Source organism: Tursiops truncatus, chromosome 10 (assembly GCF_011762595.2).
Source record: "Tursiops truncatus isolate mTurTru1 chromosome 10, mTurTru1.mat.Y, whole genome shotgun sequence".
In the NCBI taxonomy this organism is placed as follows: Eukaryota; Metazoa; Chordata; class Mammalia; order Artiodactyla; family Delphinidae; genus Tursiops; species Tursiops truncatus.
Genome location: NC_047043.1, coordinates 72244873 through 72272271, shown reverse-complemented (window position 1 = coordinate 72272271; position 27399 = coordinate 72244873). Strand labels below are relative to the sequence as shown.

The window sequence follows — 27399 nt, the reverse complement described above, 5'->3', positions numbered from 1 at the left end:
AATACATCTTAAGATAATTTGGTATCAATTTGGGGATTGATTCAGTTTCTTGTTCCATACAATTCAGGATGCAACTTGTAAGTGACATTAAGTCTTAAATCTCTAAATTATTATTTAATTACAGATCCTAGGAATTATAGGGAAAAAACTATCAGCTGATTTGTGGCATCAAATCAATAATTTAGCTTCCCTGGCAATTATAATTTCTCTCTCTAATTAATTTAATTTTATTTTCTGTTAAAGGAAAAATACTGACAGATGAAAAATACATAGACACTTGCATAATAATTTGCTGTATTGTATTTCTCCATATTTTTAGGTTAGCTTCATTTGAATCCGTCATTTCAGCCACATCTTGATTTTTTTTGAAGTACAAACTGTTTAATAACCAAGGATATGTAGTCACAGACTGTACAACCTGAAGGACGATTAATTAAAAAAACTAATTTTAAAGTTGCCCTTTGGCTTTATTTAAAAATCTGGCTGCTGAAAGTTTCTGGATTGTTCTTTTTTAAAAACTGTCTAACTAAAGCTAGGTTTATTCCAGGTGTCCTCCTGAGACTCTCAATCATCAGTCAAAATAGCCAGAATAATGATTAAGAATCTCCTATCTGCATATGGTTGTACTGTAGGCTTTCTATTTCATACATCATTCATTTTGCATTCCAGAAGAGTTAATCATAAAGAGCATTCTTCTCAAGCAAATCCTATTTTCTCTTTTTCTTCCATTATAATAGTTGTGATAGAATCATCTAATTGGGCCTAGGAAGTACAATCAAGATCATTTCTTTAAACTCTGATTTTATAATTGAGAAAAATGAGATTCAGATTGGGAAGTTAATTATCCAAAGGCAGTTTGCAGAAGGGAGAATGGAATCCATGACTCCTCACTTCCAACCCAGTTCTTTTCCCACCCTGAGGGAATTAAGATGAGGATTCAAGTGACAGTGTTAGGTGGACATCACAGTCACTGTACAGTGGCCGCTAGAGGACACTAGAGCCTGCCAGGAGTTTGGGTTCTCTGTTTTCATTTAGTGTTTTCTCTTTTGTTTGTGTAGATTCTTCCTTCCATATTAGGCCTTTTTATACTTCAAGGATCAGCATTTCCCAAAGTGTTTCAAGAAGCAAATTCCACTCGATGTTAATAAATTTAATGGGAGTGAGGAAGAAGCGCATGGTCAATGTTGGAAAATACTGGAGAAGCAGAAATGGTCATTTGTCTTTACTAGAGAAATTCTCAATGGCTTTAGTAGCCTAGCAAGCATAGGGAATGTCCAAGGAAGAGTAAATATGCTCAACTTTCTCTGTCCTCAGAACCCTTGTTCAGTAGAGCATCTCATGGGGCTGATCCACCCACAGAACCTCCTTTGAGAAATGCTGCAGCAGATCACTTCTCCACTGCCGATGAGCCCTGACTCCACCAGAGCTCCCAGAAATGTGTCTCCCTGGATTGGTTGGCTGGTTGTGTGAGAGTGTGTGTGTATGTGTGTGTGTGATTTGGCAGTGAGGGTGGGGCTTTTGCTTTTTGTTTTTCTTTTGCCCAGATATTTCACAGACCCCTAACCATACTGGAAGATCACTCCTCAGACTCACTTTTCATCTAAAATAAGGTATGCTGAAGCCTGAACTTTCCTTCAGTCAGAGACTTTGGTCACCTAAGATGAAGAAATTTTCTTTCTCCACTCCCATTTACCATTGCAACAAAAAGAATAAAATACCTAGGAATAAAGCTACCTAGGGAAACAAAAGACCTGTATGCAGAAAACTGTAAGATACTGATGAAAGAAATTAAAGATGATACCAACAGATGGAGAGATATACCATGTTCTTGGATTGGAAGAATCAATATTGTGAAAGTGACTATACTACCCAAAGCAATCTACAGATTCAATGCAATACCTATCAAATTACCAATGGCATTTTTTATGGAACTAGAACAAATCATCTTAAAATTTGTATGGAAACACAAAAGACCCCAAATAGCCAAAGCAGTCTTGAGGAAAAAAAACAGAACTGGAGGAATCAGACTCCCTGACTTCAGACTATACTACAAAGCTACAGTAATCAAGACAATAGGGTACTGGCACAAAAACAGAAACATAGATCAATGGAACAAGATAGAAAGCCTAGAGATAAACCCATGCACCTATGGTCAACTAATCTATGACAAAGGAGGCAAAGATATACAATGGAGAAAAGACAGTCTCTTCAATAAGTGGTGCTGGGAAAACTGGACAGCTACATGTAAAAGAATGAAATTAGAACACTCCCTAATACCATACGCAAAAATAAACTCAAAATGGATTCGAGACCGAAGTGTAAGACCAGACACTATCAAACTCTTAGAGGAAAACATAGGAAGAACACTCCTTGACATAAATCACAGCAAGATGTTTTTTGATCCACTTCCTAGAGTACTGGAAATAAAAACAAAAATAAACAAATGGGACCTAATGAACCTTCAAAGCTTTTGCACAGCAAAGGAAACCATAAACAAGACCAAAAGACAACCCTCAGAATGGGAGAAAATATTCACAAACAAATCAATGGACAAAGGATTAATCTCCAAAATATATAAACAGCTCATGCAGCTCAATATTAAAGAAACAAACAACCCAATCCAAAAATGGGAAGAAGACCTAAATAGACATTTCTCCAAAGAGGACATACAGATGGCAAGAAGCACATGAAAAGCTGCTCAACATCACTAATTATTAGAGAAATGCAAATCAAAACTACAATGAGGTATCACCTCACACCTTAGAATGGGCATCATCAGAAAATCTACAAACAACAAATGCTGGGGAGGGTGTGGAGAAAAGGGAACCCTCTTACACTGTTGGTGGGAATGTAAATTGATGCGGCCACTATGGAGAACAGTATGGAGGTTCCTTAAAAGACTAAAAATAGAATTACCATATGATCCAGCAATCCCACTACTGGGCATATACCCAGAGAAAACCATAATTCAAAAAGACACGTGCACCCCAATGTTCATTGCAGCACTGTTTACAATAGCCAGGTCATGGAAGCAACCTAAATGCCCATCGACAGATGAATGGATAAAGAAGATGTGGTACATATATACAATGGGATATTACTCAACCATAAAAAGGAACGAAATTGAGTCATTTGTTGAGACGTGGATGGATCTAGAGACTGTCATACAGAGTGAAGTAAGTCAGAAAGAGAAAAACAAATATCGTATATTAACACATGTATGTGGAACCTAGAAAAATGGTACAGATGAACCGGTTTGCAGGGCTGAAGTTGAGACACAGATATAGAGAACAAACGTATGGACACCAAGGGGGAAAAGCTGCGGTGGTGTGCTGAATTGGGCGATTGGGATTGACATGTATACACTGATGTGTATAAAATTGATGACTAATAAGAACCTGCCGTATAAGAAAACAAACAACAACAACAAAAAAGCAACTAATGTTAAACTTTCTTTGGGTTATTTGTATGGAAATATGTTAATATAAATGTTTCAGACATTACATTAAAAAAAGAAATTTTCTTTCTCATATTTTAAATTATTCAAATTTATAACTATAGGTTATACAGTTAACTTACAACAAAGGATAAATCTAAGTGAAAGTTCATCATGAATATTGGAGCTTTACATCTTAATGAATATTTTGGTTCTGGTTTGGGTGGTTTTAATATAATTTAGAATCACGTTAAGTCAAAATAATTTGACTTATAAGAATTAAATAACCAATAAACATGGGCCACAGATAACACTAATTTTTACTGCTGACATATTCTTCTGTAGTTAATCACCTGTAATCCTGTGAAGCATTACAGAAGTGAAGTGTGAGAAATGGTATTGATTGGTTTTCATCAGCCTAACTTATCATTGTCAATGTTTATGCTGAACCTGGCAAGATTTAAGCATATAAACTTGCTCCTAATAGTAAAGAGTATTGCTGCTATTTTAACCTGTGGATCAGGGGAAATTATCTCTAATTTGTTGTAAAGAATACTTCCAGAGGCATTGGGCAGGGTGGGGGGAGGACCCTCGGGACCTTAATAATTGAGATAAGCACAATACGGAATATTTTACTTAAGAATTCCAGGAGAGGAAATTACTGTTTATTTATTTTTGATAATATGTCACTCTGAAATATAATTTCTATTAGTAATGGAGATTCAATAATCTATAAATAAATCATGAGATGGGATTAAAACCATACCCAGTTTTGCTTTACAGCTTCCTAAACTCAAGATTATCTTAAAGAAAATCAATCAAAATTTCACCCTTTGTTCTTCCAACTGCATGCAAAAGTGATTCAGACATTTCAAACCCTGAAGACATAGAAACCTTTTAGCCAACTCAATTGAAGAGAGCTTTCCTTTTTCTTTAAAACCTTTAGGTGGTCAAAGAAATTGATAGTGTCCTATTGTGGGCTAATTCTAGTAAGCAGAATATCTTTTTACCCCGAATTTTTGTCTTGTCTTTGAATTTTGATATCTAAATATTTCTAAAATTCATTTAGGTATCTAGATCTCCACAACATTCTTGTAATACCTTTCAATTCACTTATTTCAAAAGGTTTTAATCCTTCTAGGTCAGATACTTCTCAAGAACATCTGCCATTATCAAAAGAAATTTGACAAGAAAAAAATGGTGGCATTATTTGTTAGCTAAACATAAGAATCTATGGTTGTTTCAAAGTCCACATAAACAGAAAAATGATTCCAGAGATTCCTGTTATAATTTGCTCTGATTAGCAAATACATTTCCCTGGCAATGTCTGTAGCCTTAATTTAAAAGTGACATCACTGTTTTCATTTCTCCTATAATTTTTGAGCTCTCTTTCCACGTTTTGCCAGTTGCTGCTTTCAGTCTAATCTGAAAATTCAGCCCTGGCTGCACATTGCATTATCTGGAGACTCTAAAAAATGCTGCTACCTGAGTCCCACCCCAGGGGATTCCTACCTCCTCTAACCTGGGCTGTGACCCATTTAAAAGCAGCCAAGGCTGAGACCTAACCAATTCTCATTTCTCCTTTTTACCTCTCCTGTTTACTTCTGGTGCTGCCAGAATGAGCAGTGTAAAGATTCCCAAGGGCACATGGTGTCAATGGCTTTTGACAATTTCCATCAACAAACTAACTGTCGCTTGATGGAGTTCATCTGTGGGCTTTAGCGCATGACCACTAGAATGGAAGATAAGACTTTTTTGTTTTGCTTTCTTCACTCTGCTTTGTATACATTTCAAGCTAAACTACTCATTCTGCTTCCTGGGTGTCAGATTATATTTTATGTTAATGACCATATCTAGGTTCCAGCTTCCAAATCAACAAAGGGCGGAAGGCTTATCGAGTGACTGTGGGAAAGTGATTGGAGCCTGTGTCTAAAGACGTTGAAATTAGTCATGTACACATGTCTGAGTGTATATTTCATAACTAGAGTCCATCAGTGCACAAAACCATTCATGACTTGGTAGCACTAAGTTAAATACTGTTAAGAAGCCTTGGAGTCTTCCTATTTGTAGTAGCTTTTAGCGAGTCGGATGTATTTTTCTTCCACATAAAAATACCATGTTTTTCCAATCTGAGCAAAGGTATAGAGCAGTAGCTTTCAATGCTCCTGTATGTATGGCATATGTCTCAATATGAGACTACAGAAGAGGCACTAGAAGTTAAAAACCTTGCTTAAATCACTCCCTTAAGAGACATAAACCTTTTGTAAAGTCTGTTTTCTACACAGCTGTGAATGCGAGGTGCTTTGGGCTATGAAGAACTTAAGGTAGTTGCTGTACAGTGAGGTGACACGGTGCAAAAAAGAAATGGAAAGGCTGGGAAGGGAAAGTAAGAATGGAGGTTGAGAAACCAGTAAGGCTTCTTACCAAGTCAACGGGGACTTGGAGGACCGTAGGTCCTGGCCCAAGAATCTTTGCAGAGCAAAAGTGGGGTGACACCCGTTTGTAGGGTGATATTGTAGGTTGTTTTTTTCTAAAATTTTAAAGCACAATTTTACCCCAGCAATCTGGAGAATTTGGAGACATCCAAGATGCATATAAATAAACTACCTATGAAAAAGTGCTTAGCACATAATCAGCACTTAGTGTATGTTCACTGTTGTGGTTATTAGTTATGTCTGAGCCTAGTGGGCCAAAGGCTTTCAGATTTGGACGTTATGGCATTCCTAGAAGTATGAATGGTACATATATGTAAGTATGTAAGTTAGAATTTCATATTTTGCTATAAGACTCAGCTTTTAAAAGTGTTTTGTCACTACTCTGAAAGAATAGAAGCATCAGCTCCTTGCAATAGGCCATTTAAAAGAAAAAACAACTAACAATTTTCTGAGAATTGAGAAAAGTAAAGCCAATGCTGATTACAGATTTAACACCCAGGGCCATGTAGTTGGAAAATGGACGCTCCAGAAATTCTTCAAAGCTGTATTTATTTAAGATTTGTAACAGTTAGGGTCTGATCCAAATAATTGGATGTATGTTTAAGGTTTTTACTTTTATTCTTCATGGTGTGGTGTAGGATTATTCAAAGCAGTCTTTCTAGCTCAACTCATTTTATCTGTTAATATACATTATATCTGAGGACGTATGAAGAGTATTGGAATAATTAAACTGTATTTGTTTAAACAGAGTCTGCAATCCAAATTTTGTATAATTTCAGTCTGGCTTTCTTCCCCATAGGCTGCATTAATAAGGTTTTCTAATAATTGGATAAGATAACGTGAAGAAGTTATAGAAATAACCATTTTCAACTTTGCCTTTATTCGCTATTTGGAAGGTCAGCCATCCTCTACAAATGTTTCTCCCCAAATTTCTAAGCAGAACTTCGTCCAAAGTTATAGATACTACAGAACAGTTCACCAAAGAAATACCAATGTCTTCAAAACCCATGCTTTTCCACCCCTTTTGGTGGCGTTTGCTGCCTTTGACAACTGAGAAAAGGAGGGAAATTCACAATCCCCTCAGTAGCTGTTTTCACTACGGCTTTCATGCCACGTTGGGTGTTATAAACCCCTAAGGGTGAGAAGCGGTTTTCCTCCTGACTCTCTTTACTCTCCAACTAATTCCAGCACCATCAGGTTTTATTTCCATTTCCAATACCAAGCTGTAAAAAAAAAATTGTGCACGTCAGCCTCTAAAACTATGTGCAATAAACTTCTCGTAATGCTTTCTGACATTATAATTTCATCCACCTGAAGGGATAAAGGGCATTTAAAGCATCTCTTGATTAATCCTAGATCACCCGAGGTTCTGGTGTTGCTCTGCCACATGTTCACATCCCATCTACAGCTTTATCATAACAATTACTGTTTCAGGTTTAAATGCAAAACTCAGTGGTTTTTTAAAATGCATTCTTACCATTTCTACTGATCTGAATTTGACAAATACCATCAGATTATACATCGAAGGAAAAGCTGTCTGTTTTTTTTCATTTAACCTAGTGATTCATTGGGGCAGACTTCGGACTATGACTGCTCAGTAGTTTACTCTGCCCCAGGAGTTCTATTCTACCATTACCCTGGATGAAAATGACTCTCTTGGCAATTGTCCTTATCATCTTTATTGTCATCACTACAACCATTTATTGAGCTCTCACTGTGTTCCCAAACATCACAGTGAACTGCATGTATACATTTTCTCATTTAACCCTGATAACAACTCTTTGAAATAGGCATTAGCCCACTTAATAAATTAGGAAACTGAGGCACAGACAGGTTCAGGAACTCTCCTGAGTGATAATACAGGGACCTATTAGGACTGGCTGACATCAAATCTCATGCCTTACCTGTGAGCAGCAATGGTTCTTGTGCTGGCCAGAATCCATGTTGCTTATTAATGGAGGAAAGTGTTCATCATGCCACCTTGCTTCCTGCTTAGATGTTATCCATGGTTGCAGGTTGAAAAATATTTTTTCTGTTTATCTGTTGCACTTTATACTTTAAAAAAAAAAAAGTCTAATTAAAAAAAAATTTTAAGTTCATGAGAACTTTACTACATATTTCTAAATACATTTTAAGGTTATTGATATTTTTTCATATTAGGAGCATTCCTTCCTATTATCTACATACTTTGTAAAGGGGAAACGTTAGACATGGGGTGCAGGTATCATTTCAAAAATCTATTTCTTCTCCACAAGGCATCCTTCTTACTCTTCCCTTTCCCCTGGTGTTTCTATAGTAACCTGGCATCCCTCAGCTACCACCTTTTTGTTGGCACTAAAAGATGACTTATAATCAGTCCTACACTTGTTCTGAAATGCGCCTTTCAATTCGTAACACAACAGATAGTGCGTAAGTTTATCTTGAGTTAGACTCACATGTTCAGAGGAGTGAAAATATCAAGAAATGAGGTGCTGTAAGATTTAGCTTTCAGTTTCATAGCTAATAAAAAAGAACCAAGCTGGTTTCTGGGGTCTTGGGAGTCAACCCCGGCCCTTCACACGCATTACCTTCTCCTACTGCTTTGACCATGAAGACTATAACTGACCAGGGATATAGTCACATCCAAGAAAGGAAACTTTCAGAAACTTCTCTTTTCTAAAGTCAATGTTTGGGGGGTTTTTCCTCCTAAAAAGCCTCTAGCTCTCCCATCTGCAAAACAGGATATGACAAGGCTTTTTTGACACATCAGTAATCAAATAAATTCTATACTCAGAGCCTGTCATGGAAGAAGCAGAAGAGCCATTCGAGCTGAGCCTCATGATCACAAAGCCACTCACGTTATCTCCAAGTAGGATCAGACACACCCTCTCAGGGACACTCCACAGCCTCCAGCAGAGAAAATGGTCCTCCTTCATCTTCAAAATGAACTCCTGGGCTTCCCTGGTAGCGCAGTGGTTACGAATTTGCCTGCCAATGCAGGGGACACGGGTTCAAGCCCTGGTCCAGGAAGATCCCACATGTTGTGGAGCAACTAAGCCCATGTGCCACAACTACTGAGCCTGCGCTCTGGAGTTCTTGAGCCACAACTACTAAGCCTGTGTGCCACAACTACTGAGCATGCGTGCCTAGAGCCCATGCTCTGCAACAAGAGAAGCCACTGCAATGAGAAGCCTGCGCACCGCCATGAAGAGTAGCCCCCGCTCGCTGCAACTAGAGAAAGCCCGCGCACAGCAGCAAAGACCCAACGCAGCCAAAAATAAATAAATTTAACTAAATAAATTTTTTTAAAAACTGAACTCAGATTACTGAGCCACCTCACTTGCGGTGTATGATGAATTACTTTTTAAAAAATAAACTTTTATGAATACCTCAATTACAATGCATTTGTCATTTGCGAAGTTTAAAAGAGTTGATTGTTCAAATGTAAACATTCCAATTCATCAGACCAGCTCCGTTCATAATTTTTCTCCAGCCATAGCCTCCCCTATCTCAAGCGATGGCAAATCCGCCCTTCTGGTTACTGAGACCCGAAAACTTGGAAGGAACCTTGATTCTTCCCCTTTCTCTCACACTCCACTTTGAGACTGTCAGGAAATCCTACAGACTTTACCCTCAATATATTCAGAATCTGACTGCTTCTCACCAAGCTCACCATTGTCATCCTGGACCAGTACCAGTGTCCTGTCTCATGGTCTTATTGCAGTAGCCTACTCACTGCTCTGCCCGCTTCCCCCATCGCCCCGGCAACCACCACCAATCTATTTCCAACATAGCAGCCAGAGGGAGCCCTTAAAAACATAACATATCAGGTCACTCATCTGCTCAAAACCTTCTAACGAATTTCAGCTTCTAATAATAGTTGGAAATAATTTGTTATAGATCAAGACTCTCACTGGGAACAACTGGAAAGCCCCCAGGAAAAAAAAAAACTTAGTTAATTTGGGCTGCCATAACTGAATACCATAGACCAGGTGGCTTAAACAAACATTTATTTCTCACAGTTCTAGAAGCTGGAATTCCAAGATCAAGATATTGGTAGATTCAGTGTCTGGTGAGGGCCCTCTTCTAAGCCCATTTGGCTTCACTGGTGGCTTGTTCCAAATATTTAAAAGGAAGAAAGAATATTAATCTTGTGTATACTCTTCCAAGAAATAAAAAGGAACACTTTCTAACTTTATTATGAGGGCAGCATAACCTTGACCTAACCTTGACCTAACCCATGCAAAACCTTCAAGACAGATACCTGGTATTCTTTATATGTTTCATAAACGTGCTACTTTGAACTTAGCCTACTTACCAGAATAATCAGTGGCTTTGACCATTTAACCTCACTTCTTACTTTCTGATTATGCAGCTACGTGCTCATCAAGTTGCAATAACTTGATGCGGTCACTAGTGCTATTCACAAATATTCCGGCTCTCTCTGTACGCTGCATTCTGCTGCCTGCCCTCGGCTGCCCACTGGAAGTGAAGTATGGCTGCAAGATTTGCTTTAGCCCATAAAATGTGAGCAGAAGTGATGTGTGTCACTTCTAGGTGGGAGATTAGAGCTGGCATACTTGGCCACTTCCCTCTTCCCTCTTCCTGGCAACTGCAACATTCAAGGTGCTGGTTTCTCCAGCATCCTGGCTCCTGGAATGAGGAGGATAAAATGGCCATGGGAAACACAAGCCCAATAGGTCCCAGTCAAGAGCAGCATGTCTTCAAAAGAACTGTGAATGTACCTATGGGCACATGAAGCTGATCAGAATCAAATAGGTAAGAAGCCAATTAAGTTTTTAAGAGGGTTGTATAGCCAGAGAAAGCATGAGTGTGGAATAAAAACGTTTATGACTGTTGAAGATTTAAAACCACTCTCTGAGCTCCAGTCTTCCTCAGACAGGAAGCAAGTTGAGAAAGCTGTTTGGCCCCCGAGGAGACATGGCCTCCAATGCGTACTTCAGAGGTGGCCAAGGAAATTAAAGGTAAAGGAAAACCTCCCAGAGGATGAAGCCAGATGGACTGGGGAGCAGCAGAATCCAGACCTAATGAAGGAATATCGCCCACTCCCGGGACAGGCGCTGGCCCTCTAATATCGGCCAGCAAAACTCAGAATTGCCATGGCCTAGCCGCTGCTCCACCATCGTGGCACTTATTCTGTCCCTCTTCCACCACTGTATTCTGGGTTTCGTATAAAACTTTTAAATTCATAGATCTCTGGATTAACAGAAGCCAGTTCAGACCTGAGGTAGAGACCATGCCCGTTATCCCAAGGTCCTGCTGTTTAAGCTGGACACCGTGATAGGATGAGACTTGGGGAATGTCTTCCGTGGGGAGAGGGGGAGTGTATTTTGCCTGCAGGTTGGAGTATGGACCAAACATTTGTTGAGCGGAAGGGTGGACTGCGGTTGTCACTAATGCAGCTCACCAATATTTCCAGCTCTTTACCGCCCAGAATGGAAGGGCTGCACTTTCTGTCCCCCCTGGGGTTAGGGGGCACCGAATCATCTCTTCTGATTGATGAGTTGCGAGTGGACATGATGGGTCACTTTCCCACTAGGCATTTTTCTTGCTTCCCTAGCATGGAGATCTGCATCGCTCTGTCAACCTGGGTCCTTGAGAGACTATGAACATGAAGTGAGGGCAAGAAGTAAGCCTTCATTGTTTTGAGCTTAGAGTTGAGGGTTGTTTCTGCAGTATAACCTGGTTCTCACTGAGACACTGTTGGAACCAAGAATCTCATCTCTGGAGAAATTCCAGTTATTTACTTTATACAGTTATTCTTCTGAAGGTGTCATGTGCCTTCCTCAGTGAATCCTGAGGCTAAAATGGTATTGAAATCCTCAGATCCCAACCCAAACCCCTAATCAGTGACTCCCTCCCTAACTCTCAAAATCAGCTAAGGAACTTTCATTGATCTGCGCTCCTGATGAATAAAAGAAGTTGTGGACATTGCAGAAAGAAAAGTCTCTCTTTGTGTCTATGATAAAAATATAGATAACAACAACAACAAAAATATAGATAGATAGATAGATAGATAACTATGTTTTAGTCTGAAAGTGGTGAATTTAAAGCAATTATTTGGACTTCTAAGAGTGCTAGAACCTTCCAAACTACAACTGGCATAATTGTCATTGATAATAATATACATGCTTAATAGTTCTGTAGTCCCCTCCAGGATAACAATAGTAGAACCCCTGGTCCTCTCACTCCATCAAAATGTGGCCTAGCTCTTCCTGGGACTCCCTGAACGCGGCTTGCAGGCTCCACAAACCAGCTCAGTTGGCTGCTTGCTGGAGTTGATCCCCAGATCCCATCCATTGCAGCTCCCAGGCTTTTAGTTACTATTCTCACCACCTGCAGGCCAACAAATGAGGTTTGGGGGAGCTCCCAGACCTGAGCAGACCCCCTTGGGGAAGAGGAAGAGCTTCCTGACCCCCATAGCCCACCCTGACAAGCCCCCAGGCCTCTCCACATCAGGGAGCACCTCCTCTCAAAGGGATTAAACCACAGCCTCCTGCACCAAAGAGTTTGTAGCTGTGCTACTTCCCCAAGCCCAGTGACTGTCTGCCCTATATCCACATTAGATACCCCAGAACAACAACAAAAATGGTGCTTCAGAGCCTGTCTCTCCCGTTAGATGTCATTTCTTTTGGCTGTAGCCGTCCCTTCTCATAAAACAGGGTTCTCATTAAAGTCTACCCCACTCCGCCACCTTAACCATAATGAAAACGAACAGTCATTGAGAATACCACGGACCAGGCATTACTTGCATTATTTAACCCTCACGCTAACCCTAAGGGGACAATACCACTTACACCCCACTTGGAAAATGCAAAAACTGAGGACCAGAGACAGAATGGGATCGGCCCAAGGTCACCCAGCTAATGGGGGGCAGAGACCTGCCTGTCACCACAGTCCAATCCTTACCATGGCTCACATCCTATCAAGCAAACAGGACCATAGAATAAATTGCTACTTATCAATACCCACTTTAATCACCAATTTAGGTGCAAGAATGCTCCCCCAATTTAAAGTCAGAAAAGTTTACAAAAAAGAAGGAAAAGGTTCTTGTGAAGAGAGAACCTAAGTACCAGCTTATGTGTTCTTTCACATGATAACTGTTGCTAAACTAGTAAAACTGTTGAAAGCAGAAAGCTGTTTCCATTCCATGAGTTAAGTTTTTCCATTAAAAAGTATAATATTGGATGATTGTGCATTTTGTGTGTGTGAAAGAGAGGGGGAAAGCCTTTACCTCTCTAAAATTGCAAATGTCGGTACCAAGTGTTGCGTATTTATTAACCCATCTGGCGCTACAGCATTAAATGGAGAGAAGTCTTACTATAAGCAATTTATTCACAGTTACAGCTTTACCACCTGATGTGCAAAATAACAACACCCAGTAAACATTTATTATTGTTCTAAGTAATTTCGATTTTCAATTTAATTCGTAACATTTTTTTGTTTGTTTGTTTGCAGTACGCGGGCCTCTCACTGCCGTGGCCTCTCCCGTTGCGGAGCACGGGCTCCGGACACGCGGGCTCAGCGGCCATGGCTCACGGGCCCAGCCGCTCCGCGGCATGTGGGATCTTCCCGGACCGGGGCACAAACCCATGTCCCCTGTATCGGCAGGCAGACTCTTAACCACTGCGCCACCAGGGAAGCCCCGAATTCATAACATTTTTAAAGACCACAAAAGCGAACATTTGCTTAGCATTGGGTTTTGTTTCCATATTTCAGTTGAAAAGAACAATCACTAGTGTTTGAGGTGATCAAGAAGAGTCTCTCACCAGCATGTGTTTTAGGGAGCACAGCGGTTTGAGGGTTTAGACACCTGATTACATGGTGACGAACGTGACAACGAACGTGGCAGCTGCACCTCACCAAACTTGACCCAGTAGAGATTCGAAAGTTGAGTTGAAATCAGACCCCCTGGTATATCCAGGGCCCTCCTGGGAGGCAGCTGCTGTATTTTGCTAACACTGAATCCAACTGCAGTACCAACGGCGACTGTTTACCTCTCTCGGCAAAATAACAACAGTGTGCAGCAGCTGGAGGATCTTTCAAAAACAACTGATTCCAAACAAACAATTAAATCAGGACTCGGGCAGACAGTCACAGCCAATGTGTGACTTTCACACCTGGAGAAAGGTAAGAAAGAGCTCTGAGAGAGTGGCCTGTTTACTCAATGTCCCCTGCTGCCTTGGCCCTGCCCGAAATGGGAGGGGTGGGCTTTTGAGTTGGAGATGATATCTCTCAGGTCGTCTGCCCCATCACAAAGCAGAATTAGAGTCCTCTGAGCAGAACCTCTGAGTTCCAGTCTGACCTTAGGTGTCCAGGGAGCTGTAGCTGCCACCCCACTGCCCTTGGCAAAATTGCCCGTCATGTCTCCCTGGACATGTATTCTGTTTCCCTACTGCTGCGTACCAAGCTACCCCAACCCTATGTGGTATAAGACCACAGCCAGGGTACTATGCTCACGGAGTCCGTGGGTCAGAAATTCAGATGGGTCAGCTGGATAGCTTCACTCAGCTTCACAACGTCTAGGGCCTCTGGTAGAAAGGCTCAAAAGGGTGGAAGTGACCAGAAATCTGTGACTTGAATCATCTGCAGGCTTCTCCGTGCACATGTCTGGTGCCCCACGTGGGGCTGGGCTTTAAGTGGGACTATTTTTTTTTTTTTTAAAGATGTTGGGGGTAGGAGTTTATTAATTTATTTATTTATTTTTGCTGTGTTGGGTCTTCGTTTCTGTGCGAGGGCTTTCTCTGGTTGTGGCAAGCGGGGGCCACTCTTCATCGCAGCGCGCGGGCCTCTCACTATCGCGGCCTCTCTTGTTGCGGAGCACAGGCTCCAGACGCGCAGGTTCAGTAGTTGTGGCTCACGGGCCTAGTTGCTCCGTGGCATGTGGGATCCTCCCAGACCAGGGCTTGAACCCGTGTCCCCTGCATTAGCAGGCAGATTCTCCACCACTGCGCCACCAGGGAAGCCCTAAGGGGGACTCTTTACCAGAGCATCTACGTGGGACCTCTCCACATGGCTTGGGCCTTCCCAAGAGGGAACATGCAGGAAGCAAATGCTCCACGAGCCCTGGGTGAAAGCCGCACGATCTTTTCTGAGCTAGTCTCACGAGTCACATGGCTCCGCTCCCACTGTATTCTGTTGGTTACAGGTCAGGCCAGCCCAGGTTCAAGGGAGCTGTGGCAAGGTCACACTGCAGAAGAGCAGGAGGGATGGGAGCTATTGTTGCAGCAATCTTAGAAAAATGCCATCAGCCACCACATGACCAGAGCATGGCGGTCTCCACTTGGGACTCCTGCCCTGGTTCTCTGAAAGAAAAGAATTTAGAAATTAATCGCGGCCCCAAGGAAAAAATCCCTTCATTCAATCAACAAACTTCTGTGTGTGTCACAGCTATTAAAGTTTATGTGATATAGTCCCACCCCCACCCCAAGACTCATCTGAGTCACATGACACCTCTCTCTCCAGCCACCCTGACCTGCCTGATGTTTTCTCGTACTTGTGTCTGGGTTCCTCTGCCCCAGGGCCTTTGCCCCTGCTTGCTCCCTCCCCTCTTCAGCATGTTAATGCTCGCACATCCTTCAGATCTCAGCTTAAACATCACTTCTTTGTGAAAAACCTCCCTGAGCTCCCTGACTAGGTCAGACTCCCAGGATAGACACTCATCGCCCTAAGTACCTTATCCCGGCTGTAATTTTGTTTTAATATTTAGTATCTATCTCCTCATCTTGACTGTAAATGAGGTCAGTAACTCTGCTTTTGATGACCATTGTAACCATCCCCTCCCCCAACACACACACAATCACAGAATTCCTGGCCCAAAGAAGGTGCTTAATAAACATTTGTTGGAATAGATTTATATGGTTATTGAGCATCTCAGTCCACCTGACACTATGTGAGGGGTAGGAATACAGTAGTTTCTGAGACAGTCCCACATCTGCCACCTTGGAACTCACATCTAGACAGGGAGACAGACGATAAACAAGCCTACGGGATGCATGTGTTGAAAGAAAAGGGCTCTTGGAGAGACAAGTAGGGTACTCAACCTAGCCTAGAATCTGGGAAACCTTTCTTGAGAAAATGAGATTTCCACGAAGCCCTTCTCCCGACCACACACCCCCGCCCCGTCCTTCCTCCCAGCCAAGCAGGTCTCAGGTTCCTCCTTTCTTTAGGAGCAAATAATTAGTCCTTTGCAATTTACATTTATGATGTGTTGTGGGATGAATCAGTATAAGCCAAGGAAAAAGAAGTATAAATACACTTCTCGGCACAAGTGGGCTGTTTAGTATGACTGTGTGCACTAATTAAGTTGTATGTAACACGGAAAGCACTTTGACATTGTTAAACTTAATGACCCCCTGCTTAAAGAGAAAAGACACATTTACAGTGAAATTATAGTCTGTGCTGTAACGCCTAGCTGGAGCAATGCCTTCCAGTAGATTGTTTCCAAACCCCTCAAAGCACCAGCTTGAAATAACAACGTGCAAGTGGCAGCACTGTCTTTAAGCCATTTCATTGTTTTCAGGAATGTTTCTTTGGCCTCTGCACACCACAGAGCTAAAAGTCAGAGCTGTTGATAAGGTGTGGAGTTATCTTACAGACTCCTGGAGCCCAGAAAGTTTTAGGTGGCCAATGAAGTCTTCAAATTCACCATCTCGGCCATCACCTTCACACGTGAGCTCAATTAATCTTCATGACAATCCTCTAAGTTACTTTTATAGTCCTTTGCTAGATGAGGACACTGAGGCTGGAAGAGCTTAAACGACTTTATTCATTCCTCCATTCATTTCAACAAATAGGTTTTGAATGCCTGCTGTGTATTAGGCCCTGTTCTGAGCACTGGGGTGTCAACAGAGAACAAGAAAGTCAGAGCCCCTGGCCTCAGGATGCTTGCATCCTAGGGGAGCGTCCACATAAACACATGGACCACAGCACAGGGGGAAATGTACTGGAAGAGAACCAGTTAGAGAGGAACTCCCAGGGAAGGGGGCTTCCACTTGAGAGGAAGGTCAGGAAAGCCCCTCTGAGGAGACATACGACCAGAGATTTGAATGCTGAGGACGGGGCATCTCTGGGGAAAGGTTTCCAGGTAGAGGAAACAGCTGGTGTGCAGCCCTAGAGACAGGACCGCACTTAGCATATGCTTAAGGGCAGGGGGAAGGCCAGAGTGATGGAGAGGGAGAGTGCCCGGTGCTCTCTACCGGGACATGGACTCGATCTGGCTCCGGAGCCCATGGTCCTAACCACCGTGCTTCACAGTCTCATACCCAATAGAAATAACACAGAGAAGCCTGATCTGGTTCTTGGGGAGAGAGAAGCCAAGCCCTGAGTTCCAGCTCTTCTGGGGAGATGCGAGCTCCCAAACCATGAATGTGATGGGGGAAAGAGCGTCGGATGGAAACTGGTCCTTCAGCCCAGCCCCAATCAGGTGAGATTCCGTTTTATCAAACAGAGCTATGGAAACAAAGACACCTGAAGGATTGCAGCTGAAAAATCTGGGCAGAGCACAAGATCTTCCATGCCCGCAGGGTGGACTATCTGGTAACGCAAGTCATTATACTTTTCATTCATTCATTCATTTAAATAATATGATGAAGCATCTACTATGTGCCAAGTAGGCCCTGAATCTGGTGCACGAGATACATGCTGTCCCCACCTGCACGGAATTGACAGTGTAAGTAAGACATGGAGTCACTAGAACTCAACTCGCTGGGAACATAATTTTGTCTAACTCAGGATAAAGGGGCACATGGCACAATTAGTTTGCATCAGGAAAACAGTCAAAAAAGCAGCTTTCCCGAGAAGGGCTGGGAGCAGCTGCCCTTAGCCCGGTTTCCAACCTCGTCTCGCCATCCACAGGCTGGTGACTTCAGAGGCCCCACTAGCAACTGTCAACAAAGGGAGACGGAACAGGGAGGGCACTCAAACATATTTTAAGGATTCTTCAATACAATTATGGAAGAGACAGGAAGTCAAGTTAATCCTTGTTTAACCAGAAAATTAATCCGAACATTGCCCTACCTCCTTGTTTATCAATTAATTGAATTTGTATTAGAAACAATCGTACCAGGTGTACCAGCACACCCATAAAAAGAGTCATAGTTTCTAAACATTATTTCCTTGAGTAATAGGGATGATATACCATAAATAGCAAAGCAATGTCTTTTAATCCCCATTCCCACCTCCTCTTGCCAATGCACACCCACTCGTACATACACATACACATCTAATTACTGCTCCCGAGATCCTGGCTTTCAGTATCACTATCTTGCTGAGAATGCTAAAACTCACCTGAGCCTACTGGCTTGGCTTTGCAGGTGGAAGAGACCAATATTTCTAATTAACATGATCTTTCTTAGCATACCAAGACCAGGCCGGGGATGGGACCAGAGTGTTCCCACATTACCAGGATAGGAAGGACTGGGGATGTGACAGAAAAGAAGTAGAGTACCCACCCCTTCCGTGCAGACAATTGAGGGGGACAAAGGGAACAGATAGAGCGGTCAAGGTGGGGCTTCTCCTCCGGGCCAAGGCCTCAAAATGAGGATGTGTCGTGGCAGGTGGCGGTGCCCCTGGGGCAGGGGCCTTGCCCACTTCACATTCACCGCTGTGGGTGGGATCAGCTCTCGGGCTGATCTGTCCCAATGCCGAGGCGCTAGACGTACAAGAGTGGACACAGGGTACGGACCGGAAGGTCAGGAGGCGTCAGGAGTACCATTTCAGTCATATCATGGGGTCCTGCTGTTTCCACCTTCCAACTGGTGGAAGCCAATTGGGAATCTTGTCAGGGGCAGATGAAATTTGAACAAACTGCATACTTAAACTGAAAAGAGACCATTGAAACCATAAGAGCCTGAGATATTATTAAGTGGTTCCTTTAAGATTCATGCCTCCCCAGCAGAAGGAGGTTATGGGGAAGATCAGGCGGGTTACAGGAAATAAAGAAGTGGTATTTCCTTCCCCATCTGGGGGTAGCGTTAGTGAATTTTGTAATCTCGCTACATTTCTTATCATCTCTCCCCCACTCTAGACTGTAGGATCCAAGGGCCCCCAGGCCTTGACTGTTTTGTTCAACACAGTTGATGCAGTGCCTAACAAGACCAGGCACAAAATTGGCCTTCAATTAAGTAGTGAATGAACATACGAATGAATAACTAAATGAATGCGGCCAACCTTGAATTCCTCTATAACTAATCCAAATGGGAATGGTGGAAATGAGAAGCTATGAGAAGAAAACTTATGAAGTCAGACATCAGTCATAGCCGACATTGGTTGTTCTACCCAATAACCTCCTCCCCTTCATCTTACTCACAACACTCTGGTTTGAGCAGCAGTGTTAGAATACTCCCTCCCCAGATTCCCAAGTTGCTGTAGACGACCAGTTCTGGCTAATGAGGTGTCAACTGAAGCAAAGAGAGTGGGGCTTCCAGGAAAACTGTTGTTTTCCTGATAACAAGGGACAGACTCAGCTGGCATACACCTTTCTTTCTCTTTTTATTCCCTCTTCTTCCTAACTGAAAAGCAGAAGCAATGCCTGGAGATGCCACAGCCATTTTGCAGCCATGAGGGTGAAAGTCACATGCTGAGGATATCAGAGCGCTTGACTCTTCCTTGAGCAGCTGCACCAGCCCTGGACCACAACCCCCAGAACATATTAGGGCGTGAGAAGAATAATCCTCTTTTTCTGGGTTTACAGATCCCAAACCATCCTTGGAAAGAATTCAGGGTTTTATGAACTTGAGAGGGGGAAATGCTATATCATTTTTACAAACCTCAAACTGAGATTAAGCATTCCCTTCCATTATGAATGTGGGCAACAGACTGGTGTAGTATCAGCCGTGCCTGTAGACTTTGTCACTAGAAATCACAGTTGTTTTCATTCAGCATTACAGTTATTGCCTTTATCTTGATTTATCACTTACAGTTATCACTATTTTGAAATTCTGCTGGTCTGTTATTAGACTCACTGCTTGATCTAGTTACTTAATGAATTAGTTTGTAAAGCACATATATTACTATATCCCAACTTTGGAGTTTTAAAAATATTTGATAACTATTTCAATTAATTGGTTTCCTTCACAGTCTTTTATTTTATTTTATTTACTTTATGCATGTAAAAACGTTCTTCCAGAGAATTCTCCTGACTGCCAAAGGAGGTTATGGTTCGAAAAAGGTTCAGAACCCCAATTTTATTGAGTTAAGCACCGTGATCAGGTTTCTTCACGAGCGCACAGTTCCTAACTGATCCCCCAATTTTCCCCAGCTGATTCATGGGCAACTCTGAGTGGTGATGATTTCTGGAACCAAGAGGAGAGACACTGATGGATCAAGAACAACTTTTGCAGCTCATTTCCCTTCGATCTTAATTTTTTCCTGGCCCTAAGCGTCCCCTGTTGAAATGCAGGTGCCCTCGAAGACACTGCAGGAAGGTACAGAGTGCCTCTCCCTCCTTCACAAGTCTTCCTACTACTCACAGGACAACAGCCAGCCGATGATGTGGAAAATGGCTTCCTTCTTGTCAGTATGTGATGCCCCAGGGCCAGAAAATTTAAAAATTAATGGAGGCTTCACCCCACCTGTGCTATCATTCTCAGGCATCACCCCCTTGCCCCGCAGCAACGGTGCAAGACTTACTGGCTGTTTCCGTGCTTTATGGTGGCTGACGTCATACCTTCCTGCTGTCGTGATTTGTACTCTGATGGTTATCCAGCTTGGCATGACCAACCTCTAGACGACCTGTCCTTCATCACAGCTGCCAATTTGCCCAGAGCCATTTGTCCAGACTGCAGCCTCTTGGCTTCTTATGACATGACTCCCGCAGGTCGACTGGGGAGCCAAAAGCAATCACATGTCACATCCACAGGGTGAGCAAAGGTCACCTCTTCTCTGTGGCAACAGAACATCTGCCCCAGGGAGGTGAATTGATGATCGCTTCATCCTTTGTAATGCTGAAACTTTTTTCTTTTGTGTTTGGCCATAGAACAGAGCCAGAACCTGAAAAGGAAAAGTCAGAAGATCTCAGACACCAATGGGAAGCTTGGCTTTGGCAGTGGCTGGTTGGCATGGGACCCTGGTAGAGTTAAGGTCATCTGCTGCCCCCAGCCTGGGATCTCAAGAGATACGCTGCTTTCATGCTTCTTAAGGGCACAGAGTCCACTGAGTGTTCCTCTCAGAGGCTTCCTGGGCTTGGTATGGTATTTTGCACCTGGTATTAGACTGTGAACCTATTAGTTATCTGTTGCTGTATAACAAATTACCCCAAAACTTGGTAGCTTAAAATAGTAAACATTCTTATGGTCAGGAACTCAGGCACAGCTTAGCTAAGGGCCTTTGCTTCACAAGGCTACAATCAAGGTGTCAGCTGGAACTATGGTCTCATCTTAAGTCTTATCTTAAAGCTGGACTGAGGGAAGATCTGCTTCCACACTCACGTGACTGTTGGCAGGATTTTGTTTTTGTTTGTTTTTTTTTTTTGCGGTATGCGGGCCTCTCACTGCCGTGGCCTCTCCCATCGCGGAGCACAGGCTCCGGACACGCAGGCCCAGCAGCCACGGCCCACGGGCTCAGCCGCTCCGCAGCATGTGGGATCCTCCCAGACCGGGGCACGAACCCGTGTCCCCCGCATTGGCAGGCGGACTCCCAACCACTGCGCCACCAGGGAAGCCCCTGTTGGCAGGATTTAGTTGCTTGTGAGCCGTTGGACTGAGGTCCTCATTTCTTCACTGGCTATCAGCTGGTTCCTGGCCACATGGGTCTCTCCACAGGACAGCTCACAATGTGGCAGCCAGCTTCTATCAGAGAGAGCAAGTGACAGAGCAGTAGAGGGTGACAAGGTAGAAGCCAGATCTGCAAGGTGACCTTCCTCCACTCTTGTTGCATTCTGTGCATCAGAAGCAAGCCACTAGGTCCAGATCACCCTCAAGAGGAGGGGATTACACAGAGCATGAGCGCCAGGGAGCAAGGGTCACTGGGAGCCATCCAAGAAACTGTCCACCACAACAGGGAGTTTGGGGAAACTGTTCATATTTTATGAATGCATTGCATTTCTTTTTTTTTTTTTTTTTTTTTTTTGCTGTGTTGGGTCTTCGTTTCAGTGTGCGGGCTTCTCATTGTGGTGGCTTCTCTTGTTGAGGAGCACAGGCTCTAGACACGTGGGCTTCAGTAGTTGTGGCTCGAGGGCTCAGTACTTGTGGCTCCCAGGCCCTAGAGTGCAGGCTCAGTAGTTGTGGTGGGTGCATGAGCTCAGTTGCTCCGCAGCATGTGGGATCTTCCCAGACCAGGGCTTGAACCTATGTCCCCTGCATTGGCAAGAGGATTCTTAACCACTGTACCACCAGGGAAGTCCCCTGAATTGCATTTCTGAACCCCGTTTTTTGTGCTTCTATATTCAAATTGCATGCATACAGTTGCCTAACACTAGTGTTTCTTAACCTGAAATCCATGAGCACTGGGGGAAGGTTCTAGGAATCTGCTGATATTGTGAGTCAAATGTCGTCTATAAGTAGATTTTGCCGGGAAGAGGATCTGTAGTTTTCTTTAGATTCCCAAGTGGGATCAAGAATCCAAAAAAATAGAGCCACTCTCTGTAACCTTTGTGAGACACCTGTGTTCCCAAAATGCTATCAGATGCTACTGAAGGGCCAACAGAGGAAATGGCCACATAGCAGGTCAGAGCTGGCGGGACTTGGCCAGCCTGCTCAGGGCCATCTCATCCAACAGGTAGAGAAGCAGAGGCCTGTGGAGGGGAGGGGGGTAGGTGAAGGCACTGGGCTAGGGTCCCAGGGGTCCTGACAGGTTTGGAGGCCGTTCCATTTTCACCAGGCTGCTCTTAGTGCTACCCGATCCCACTAAGGAGTGGCACCATGTGTTAGGCGGCCATCGGACACGCGGATTTTTGCCAGCAAGCTGGTATTAATGTTGCTTCAACACGGTGGCCCTACATGAAAAATCCACTCGCAACTCTTTGCTTACACTTTACATTGTTTTTCCTTCAATTTGCTTGACAAACCTTGCTTTTTATTTATGACAGCCATTCACACTCCATCGGACAGGAAATGAAGAGCAGCCACGCAAAAACTCATCCTGTTCACTTTAGGGAGAAAGAGGGGCTGCAGGTGGCTGCTGGGGTCCTTGACGAAGCCGCTTTGGCAAAGGCAGCCCCCCTCCTCAAACCACGTGCGTGGCTGAATCGCCCCGGTCAAGAGCGTGTCTGGCTTTGACTACGCCCTCCGCATACTTAAGATACGTGGCCGTGGGTGAGTCACTTAACCTCCCTGGGCCTCAGTTTCCCTGTCTGCAAAATGAGGATAACAGTTGGACCCCACTTTGCCCCAGGGCAGTGGGGAGTATTAGATCAGGTAGTAGGTATGAAGCACTCAGCCCAGCATGTGGCCCGGAGTAAGCCCTGGAAACACAGGGACTGGCAATGTCCTTCCCCTTTCTGGATTTCTAAAGGCTCAGGAGCCTGGGCGAGATCAAGATCAAGAGCCTGGTGAGGAGTAGAGAACACCTGTTTTTTTCACTCCAGAGTCTGAACTTGTAACCAGGGACATATACCAGAGTATGAGTGGAAAGCCCTGGAGCCCGGGGACGCTGGTTTGAGCCTCTTCTCGCCCACACCCAGTCATGACTCTGACCACGCACTGCACCCTCAAGGCCTCACGTGAGCAGGACCGGCTTGTTCACAGATGCTGGGAGCCACACACCTGCGGCCCGCGCCCTCCACATCCACCTGCAGCAAATGCTGCTCATCAGTGGGGGCACGTGGGACGGACCCGTGAGCAGGACCCGCTCTCCTGCCTCTCCCAGTTCAAGAGACACCTCGGGACAGAAAGGACAGCATAATCAAACCCCCTGGCAAACGTGCTTCTGACTGACCTTCTGGAAAACACAGGTGATATTTACAAGGAGACAGTCCTCACCCATGAAGGGATTTCAGCAGGATGTACCTGAGATGTCTGGGTTCCTTATGGCAAACAAATGTGGAATCTGTGGATTTATGGGGCTTGGCCTCCTGGAAGATGTCACTACCCTTTGAACTTACCGGAGTATAACACGGAAATGCTTCGTGACCGGAACGGCTCCCTAACCGGTAAGTGTTGCCCCAACTGGCATTGCTTAGAGAGTTCGTTCGTTTAATCTGGAAGAGGAGAATTACTGTAGCAAGAGGGGGTCTGGGGATGACACCGGTGGTCCCCGGCCTCTCCTGGCTCCGCTCGTACCTGGTGAGAACTTATGTTCTGAAAATTGTCGGTGAATTTGGATACTGGGTAAACTGGGTAAGGCCTCTCGTGCTCTGAGTCACGTTCGGCATGCCCGTCTTTAGTGTTAGCTCAGCACCGTAGGGCTAAAGAGAGTTTGTCAAGGCTGTCAAGACGGTGATCTTGGGGTCGGGGCCCTTGTGTCTCTGGGGCGTCGGACCTGACCGTAGTAGGTGCTCGGCAATCATTCCCTGAATGAGTGTTGGTTATTTCATCCTAGGAGTTGACTTTTAGGCCCCTGACTGTTCCACAGAAGCATTCAGCGATTCGCCTCACATAGGGAAGCAGGGGAAGCACTGGGCAAGGGGGAGAAATCACGCAGAACGCTGAGTATTTCCTCAAACCCATTTTGCAAACTGTAAGCCACCACCCAGAACCCGTAGCCAATGTGACGGGGAGATCTGGCTGGTGCCGAAAGCCCTTCTAAAGCAGTCCCAGCGCTCAATAGATTTCTTCCCTGCCCCTGCAATGAGTAATCCATGAATTAGCAAGGATTGACATTGGTGAACAAAGCCATTACAATCCATCAGGTTGAACTTGAGAATTCTGTGGAAATGACCAATTTTTTTTATCATTCAGATTTTTATTAAAATAATAGACATGTAGACATTTTTTGTAAAACAAACCAAAACCTTCACGAATCTTCACCAGATCTTCCCCTTGAGCAGGGTCTAACCAGTAATCACACTAGTGGATCCATCGGACCACAGGCCTGACCTCTTCACAAATAAATCAACATCAGGGGAATAATATGACCATCCTGAAGGGTGAAGTCTGACCCAGCTTGTCTACGTAGCTAAAGTGCTCTCAAGGTTACCACTTATATTCCAAAATAGTAACAATAATAATAGCTGACAATTACTGAATGCTAATATAAACTTTACATGTGCCTTGAATCTTAGTAACAACCCTGTGAGGCTGGTTCTATTGTTAGGCCCTTTTTAGAGATGAGAAAACTGAGGCTTTGCAGAGGTTAAGTGTTTTGCTCCAAGTCCGAGAGCTAGGAAGTGGTAGATCTAGCATTTATAAAATGACAGCTAGAATCAAGGTAAAATAAATGAAAAGTTAAAACACAACTAATTTAATTGCAGGTAACATCTTTAGCATAGAAATCTGGCTCAAAGCATGTGAAGAAGGTGGAATTCCCCTGAAAAAAAAAAAAATAGGCCTATAAACTACAGGTTTTTGTTGTTGTTGAAGTATAGTTGATTTACAATGTTGTCTTTGTTTCAGGTGTACAGCAGAGTTATTCTATAACTGAATATAAATGTATAATATAATATATATTATATAAAATATAAATGTATAAATGAATATACATATATTCATTCTTTTTCAGATTCTTTTCCCGTTTAGGTTATTACAGAATATTGAGTAGAATTATTCCCTGTCCTATACAGTAGGTCCTTGCTGGTTATCTATTTTATATATAGTAGCGTGTGTATGTTAATCCCAAACTGCTAATTTATCCCTCCCCACCCCCACCATGCTTCCCCTTTGGTAACCATAAGTTTGTTTTTGAAATCTGTGAGTCTATTTCTTTTTTGTAAATAAGTTCATTTATATTATTTTTTTAAATTAGATTCCACTTATGAGTGATATCATATGATATTTGTCTTTCTCTGTCTGACTTCACTTAGTATGATAGTCTCTAGGTCCATCCGTGTTGCTGCAAATGGTGTTATTTCTTTCTGTTTTGTGGTTGAGTAATATTCCATTATATGTATGTACCACATCTTCTTTATCCATTACTCTTGTCGATGGACCTTTAGGATGTTTCCATGTCTTGGCTATTGTAAATAGTGCTGCTATGAACATTGGGATGCACGTATCTTGTCGAATTATGGTTTTCTCTGGATATGTGCCCAGGAGTGGGATAGCTGGATCATACAGTAGTTCTATTTTTAGTTTTGTAAGGAACATCTGTACTGTTCTCCATAGTGGCTGTATCAATTTACATTCCCACCAACAGTGCAACAGGGTTCCCTTTTCTCCACACCCTCTCCAGCATTTATTGTTTGTAGACTTTTTGATGATGGCCATTCTGACCAGTGTGAGGTGATACCTCATTGTAGTTTTGATTTGCATTTCTCTGATAATTAGCAATGTCGAGCATCTTTTCATGTGCTTTTTGGAAATGGCCAATTTTTGATGCGTGTGAGCCTCACAGAAATGGAACTTCTATTAAGAAAAGGTCACCAAACTTCTCCTATTAAGGAAAGATACTAAATACCATTCCTTTTCCCTAATGCAAACTAAAAATTAACATGGGACTTTTTTTCAAGAATCATAAATGGTAAAGCAAACACAGCAGGCTTTGTCAGCCCATTTATCTGGGGTCTACACATTTTTAAAGCAGAAGAAGAAAACACCGAACATGTGGCAAAGAGAGAGGAGGCGCAGAAAAAATGAAATTTACATTTATTGGAAAATAATTTTCCTCAGCCTTATAATAATCCATTAACCCCAGGATAAACCCAAAGTTAATGGTTATTATCATTAGGCAGCAACGTCTCACATTTTCCAAGGCAAACAAAACCATCATTAAAAACAATGGTGTCGGGGCTTCCCTGGTGGCACAGTGGTTGGGGGTCCGCCTGCCGATGCAGGGGACACGGGTTCGTGCCCCTGTCCGGGAAGATCCCACATGCCGCGGAGCGGCCATGGCCGCTGAGCCTGCGCATCTGGAGCCTGTGCTCTGCAACGGGAGAGGCCACGGCAGTGAGAGGCCGGGGTACCGCAAAAAAAAAAAAAAAAAAAATAGAATGGTGTCTCCTTAAAATTGCTTTAATGCTTATTTTTGGCTAAATAAAATCCATTACCCAGAGAAGGAAATGCCAGTGTTAACTACAAGACTGCTCTTCAGTACAGGGCCTGGGTGGCGTCACACACCTCTTTTAAGAGGAGAAAAGCCCTGAAACTGAATTACTGCTTGGAGATTTTGTGTGGAGTAGGGCATTGGGAAAGGACCTTGTCAGATCATATTCTGTGTGTTTTACAAGGCATCGCCTAGTATACGTTTAAATCTCACAAATTTTATGCTGGGGCACCAAAGGCTCAGAGCTGTGAGCGCTGAGGTGTTAGAGGACAGAGATACAGTGAAATAAATGCTGTCTTTTCTGTCTCTGTCATAATTCTCTCAGCTTATAAACTAACACTACAAAAAGAGATTGTGTGTATGTGACAGAGAGAGAGACAGACACAGAGACACAGGGACACACAGAGACAGGGACAGAGAGGAGAGAGAGCAAGGAAGGCAGGAAGGGGAGAG

General features: G+C 43.4%; 1 protein-coding gene across 1 annotated transcript in view; it reads left to right on the top strand.

Annotated features, from left to right (window-relative positions):
* The window catches only part of CFAP20DC (CFAP20 domain containing), a 291535-nt gene extending 268526 nt beyond the window's left edge, over nt 1-23009 (top strand). The window contains exon 17 of the mRNA XM_073811274.1: nt 22898-23009. Within this exon, the coding sequence (XP_073667375.1) occupies nt 22898-22926 (29 nt within the window). The 3' untranslated portion in view covers nt 22927-23009. The remainder of the gene's footprint in view (nt 1-22897) is intronic.
* Nucleotides 23010-27399: the final 4390 nt, after the last annotated feature.